The sequence below is a fragment of the Cyprinus carpio genome, chromosome A17 (assembly GCF_018340385.1).
Source record: "Cyprinus carpio isolate SPL01 chromosome A17, ASM1834038v1, whole genome shotgun sequence".
Taxonomy (NCBI): Eukaryota; Metazoa; Chordata; class Actinopteri; order Cypriniformes; family Cyprinidae; genus Cyprinus; species Cyprinus carpio.
In genome coordinates this window covers 6017048-6022513 of record NC_056588.1, presented here as the reverse complement: position 1 = coordinate 6022513, position 5466 = coordinate 6017048, and the positions used below count along the sequence as shown (strand labels likewise).

Here is a 5466-nt window from a genome sequence, read left to right as displayed (position 1 = left end):
TGTCCGCACGCATTATGTTTCAGATTTTCAAATATTTTGGGCTCTGCAGTGATTATTTTCTTAAAAATACAGAATGCGCAGTTGGAGGTATAAAGCAGAACAGGTTGAATTTCTTGCTCCAGGATAAAACAAACTTAAAGTCTGGCTACAAAACTTTTCTGTGTTGCATTAAGGTTTATTATGCAACAAAAACAAATAGTCCAACCTTTTATGGAAGCCCATGTGACATTTCATAAGTGCCTCCACATAAGGCTACAATGAAATTACATTTTGTAATAAATCTTTGCATTTTTTTTAATTACAGGGGCAAAGAAAATGAATGATAAAGAAAACAAAAGACTCCAGTTTTGGCATTCCCACAAAAATGTTTTAAATTCAAACAAAATACCAGTGGTGTGTGTGGTTAATGAAAACTGGCATACTTCACAGAGCATGTCTTGTGGTCTCTGTGGCAAGCTCCAGGCAGATGGTTTTATCTGCCCACCTTTCCGAGGCGGTGATCTGTCTTGGGGTCGGCGATGATGGCCTGAACTGCCACGATGGCCTCGTTGATATTGGTTTGCAGCTCTCTGAGCTCCTCGATGTGAAGCAGGCGAAGAATCCTGGCAGCTTCATTCAGAGTTGCATCTGGAACGGGCAAACAAATTCTTTGTGTTTACAATCCCTTCCAAAGTTAACAACAAATTAAATGCAGAATGTGAACGTGATGGTGCACTAATTGTGTCTTAAAGAAACATGAAAAACAAGTGCAAACCTACCTCCGGTATCAAATCCTAAAATATGCTTGTCAAGAGCCACTGGTAAACCCTATAAGAAAAAAAAAATACATTATTGTTTATAATTTATTCAAAATTAATGAGTTAATAATTAAGCACTAACAATAACTGAGCACCAAATCAGCATATTATTATGATTTCTGAAGGATAATGTGACACTAAAGACAGGAGTAATGGCTGCTGGAAATTCAAAAATTAAATATTACTATTTTAACTGTTTTTATTGATTGATTGATTGTTAAGTGCAGTCTCTGTGGACATAAGAGAATTCTTTCAGAAACATTAAAAAAAAAAAAAAAAAAAAATTTATATGGTAGTGTAGCTGTATATAAATCCAGTTTTAAGAAGTCTATCAGATTGATTTCATTTCATAAAGCAATTATATGCTTACCTCTTTTGCTTGACTGGCCTTTGCAATAGCATCAGGGGTCAGACGTTCCTGTATCAGGATCTTAATGGCCTGTGATGAGAAATAACAGAATCATTTCAGTTTAAAATGCACTGGGTATAGACTAATTTTTCATACTATTGGCACAAATAAGATACTTACTTTAAGCATTACCGAATAGTCTTCATGCCGCTGAATTTTGAGTAGATTAGCAAGAGCCAATACACCAGCCTTAAAATCTGGATTGTTACCTAAAGAGAGAAATCACTTCATTTCAGTCCAACACATAATTTGAAAAAAAAATAAAAAATTCTAATGCAAAACTGTTGTTGAACCAATCAATTAACTCTTTGGTGATGATCTCTGGTAATAATGTTGCCATGGTTTTGCGATTGGTTAACCGAAACCTTTAAAAGTTTGTTTCCACTGTAGCTTTTTAAGCTATCAAAAATACACTATTCAAGATTGCTGCATGAGACCACAACAGTCGTATTTCACTTTATGCGTCGTAACTATGCATCAACAAAGCTCTCTAACTCTTGAGGGGGATGTGGCAAATATGCATGTGTGTGTATGTCGGTGACGTGTGAATTATGTGTGAAGTATGGATCAGTGATGTATGGAATGCTTGCATCTGCCCCTACAACTCCATGGATTTGAAATTTGGATTTTCCCCTCTCACAATTCTGAGAAAACTCTGAGATATAAAGTTGCAATTCTGAGATGAAAAGTCCAAACTGTGAGATATAAAAACTCACAACTGTGAGGAAAAAAAAAGTCAGAATTGTGAGATAAAAAGATACAAAATTGTAAGTTCTAAAATCAAAAGAGTTAAAAAAGTATGAATTGCAAGATATAAACTCAGAATTTTAAACTAGGATATCTTGCAATTCTGACTTTTCTCCTCAAAATTGTGAGTACTGAAATCCAAATTGTGAGAGAACTAAATTCAGAATTGTGAAAAAAAGTCTGAATTGTGAAATTAATAGTTGCAAAACATTTTTTTCCATGGTGGAAACGGGATTCTACAGAAATCAAACGCTTAGACCAAGACTGTAATAAAGATAAACAACATCAGCGGATCCCAATATTTCTGTTCAGTGAACCCTTTCCTCCCTGTGTGTCATCATTCAGATGACATCTGTAGTGTTCCTCCAGCTGTGGGTCACTGGCTCGGTTCAGCCCACTCATTGTGGGTTGTGGAGAGAGGTGGGTGTGTAATCAGTTCATTCAGACATGCTTGGAAAGCCACTTTAGTGCTCAAGGTGGTTTCTTTAATCGGCCTCCTCCGTCTCATAACAACAGGCTTGGAGACTGGAAAGATGGTCGGGGGAGGGAATACTCACTGTCCAGATTAATTAATGGGTCTACAGTTTTTTTAGCATCACTGGCCTCCGTCGCAGGTTTGCAGTTTCGATATTTCTCCACTGTGGGAGGAAAAATAACACAAGCAGTCAGTGCAATGCAAACAAGGGGTCTCAAGTTGTTAAAATGATTTGGTAGGAATTCTAGGAACATCTTGCATTAAGCATTTCTAAAGATAAATGGAATCAAGACAGCTGCAAAAGTTAAATGCAAATACTGCCATCTAGTGGTGTGGGATTGATCATAATTTATTATATATTACAAATTAAAAACCAAACAACAAAAAAAAAAAACACAGAACATTCATTTTATAATAATAATTGACCATTGTGTGTTCACTTGGCTAATCAATTTTTGTTTTTTGAGAGCAAATAGTGTATAAGTGTTCATCTAATTTTCTTATTCATAACACCTTTCAAAAGTTTAGGGTTAGTAAGAATTTTTAAATGTTTTTGAAATAAGTTTCTTATGATCACCAAGACTCCAGTTAGTCAGTTAAAAGAATGAATTAATGTTTTCCATTTGAATACATTTTAAAATCTATTTTAATCCTGTGATGAAAAATTTGAATTTACATCTAATGTCATTCTATAATGCTTATTTTAATTTCTTATTATGATCAATGATGTTTAATATTTTTGTGGAAACCATGATATAATTTTTCAGGATTCTTTGATGAATAGGAAGTTAAAAAGATCAGTCTTTTTTTAGAAACAGAAATCTTCTGTAACGTTATAAATGTCATTATTGCATCGTGTAATATGTGCCAATGCCAACCTACTCTCTGAATGTTGTATCAGCCATTAAAAGAACTACAGCAGTCAACCACTGGTTATACTCTCAAATAAATAATAATCATACCATTGTCTCCATATTCAAAACGAACAGCAAGACCCAGCAGCCAGTCAACAGTCTCCTGTCTTTCCTGAACACTGAATGGACAGTTCACATCTTGGAGGTACTGCAAGCATACATGTATTTATATATAATAACGAAGGACATGATGAACTTGAGGGTATTAATTCATTTAGACATACAAACAGACATATATACATATATAAAGGTAAATCTGTCTCACTTTTTCATAATGTTTGGGCCAGTCTGAGCTTGGGATATTCCTGAGATTTCCCCGTTCTTCAATTTTGTAGTGTCTGATTTTCTGATCTTCCAGCCAAACTATGATATTTCTGAATTCAGTATCATCTGGAATAAGAGCACATTCGATATTAATCATACATTTTACCTATGGATTTAGCCCTCATTTCCATTATCACGATAGCAATACAGCACTAAAGCAATATGACAGATGATACAGAGTGGCTATTTCAGAAAGTCAATTCAAAGCTAAAATAGTGGGACGCTTAATTATTATTATCGTGAATGCACATTATCAGTATTAGGAGCATGAGGTGGCAACACGTCATTCACTTCCTACCTTTACAGTCAAATCCGGTCGGGTTGTGATATTCTAAGGCTGTAAGCTTTCTACGAAACATCCCTTTCAACTGGAAAACCTATTTAAAGAAGCTAACAGATGTATGATTTTGCTTGGAAAGCCACAAACTGCTACAGCCTTCAAACGTCAAGGGGATACCGGAAGTAGAATAATCGTTCTTCTTCTTCTTCTTCTTCTTCAGTTGTTTTGGCGCATAACAAGCTAAATTTATAGCGCAACCTACAGCACGTTGCTGTTGTGCAGTCATGTTAGCTATTATCCTCAAAATGACATATGAACATGAAAAAAATAAAATAACATAAATAAAATGAATGGGGGTTTGGGTTTGGAGAGAAAAAATGAATAAATAAAAATAGCTCCTCCAGAATACTTCCCTGGTTCCCTAAAATCCAGATCAGGCTACAGCATCCCTGTTTGAGTTTAAATCCTCTCGCTCAACCCTGTACTATAAATGTATTTTATCAGCAGCCTATATCCTACTCTATCTTTATTAAACTCATATCCTAACAAGTACCCCAAATCCTTATTTACCTTTCCCTTTTTATTTAAGAATGTTATTAATTCCTTTCTTTTTTGTCATATATATATATATTTTTTACAATCATATTACATGCTCTATTGTTTCTTTTCCCCCACAATACTCACATAAACAATTCTCATGTACTCCAGTAATAAATAGTGATGCATTCAGTCCTGTGTGTCCAAGTCTCATCCTTGTTATAATGACTTGTTCACTCCTGTTCTACCACTAATGTTTCGGTTATTATTTAAAAAAAACATTAATATTAAATAAATGCACCCCCTTATTATTTGAATTCCATATTTCTTGCCAATCCTTTAAAATATTTTCCATAATTACAGTTTTAACTTCACCTTTACTTAAAGCAACATTAACATCTACCTCTTCCTTTTTAAAGCATATTTTGCAAATTCATCAGCTGTTTCATTTCCCAATATGCCCACATGTGCTGGAACCGACCAATAGCCTACACCTTGTCTTTGTCTACGCCATAATAATGTCAATATTTCACTTAATAAGTCTTCTCTACATGAATGAAGGGTGGACAATGACGTTAACCCAGAAGACACAGAATCAGAGCATATCACTACTCTGTCTGGTCTTACCTCTTCAATCCACATCAATCCCATTATGATGCGAGTTAGCGACCATTGGAAGTAGAATTAATAATGTATATTCTGTTTTCAAAATATAGGTCCGCATTTGTGGCGATGTTGATTATATCACCGATTTTGGCCTTTGATATTGTATAAAGATTTAATATTTAATCGCTTATCATCTTCTTCTTTTGTTCTTCTTCTTTCTCTTCTTCTTATTAGTATTATTACTATTTAATATGAGGGGTGTCCAAAAATGTAATTTTAATATCAGTAAAATACATTTGAATTGAGATTAACCTTTACTAGAATGGTTATGCATTGCTGTTTGCTCTCTTATAAAGAATAACTATATGGCATTTATA

At 34.4% G+C, this 5466-nt stretch overlaps 1 protein-coding gene across 1 annotated transcript; it reads right to left on the bottom strand.

Annotated features, from left to right (window-relative positions):
* Positions 1-154: 154 nt before the first annotated feature.
* On the bottom strand, positions 155-4170 carry LOC109065110 (RNA transcription, translation and transport factor protein-like). The gene is made up of 8 exons (XM_042773707.1): positions 3965-4170; positions 3608-3732; positions 3391-3490; positions 2511-2591; positions 1327-1415; positions 1168-1236; positions 759-807; positions 155-627 (listed from the first exon to the last, which is right to left on the bottom strand). Exons 1-8 carry the CDS (start codon positions 4023-4025, stop codon positions 473-475), a joined length of 729 nt encoding a protein of 242 aa, XP_042629641.1. The 5' UTR covers positions 4026-4170; the 3' UTR covers positions 155-472.
* Between the last annotated feature and the right edge of the window lie 1296 nt (positions 4171-5466).

Bases quoted from the DNA above. Each gene is read 5' to 3' on its own strand.
- LOC109065110 (XM_042773707.1), bottom strand. From the start codon at position 4,025: ATGTTTCGTAGAAAGCTTACAGCCTTAGAATATCACAACCCGACCGGA. The intron at 1,237-1,326 runs GTAAGTATCTTA...TTCTCATCACAG, and splicing joins ACTATTCGGTAATGCTTAAA to GCCATTAAGATCCTGATACA. The intron at 808-1,167 runs GTAAGCATATAA...TTTTTCTTATAG, and splicing joins AGGCCAGTCAAGCAAAAGAG to GGTTTACCAGTGGCTCTTGA.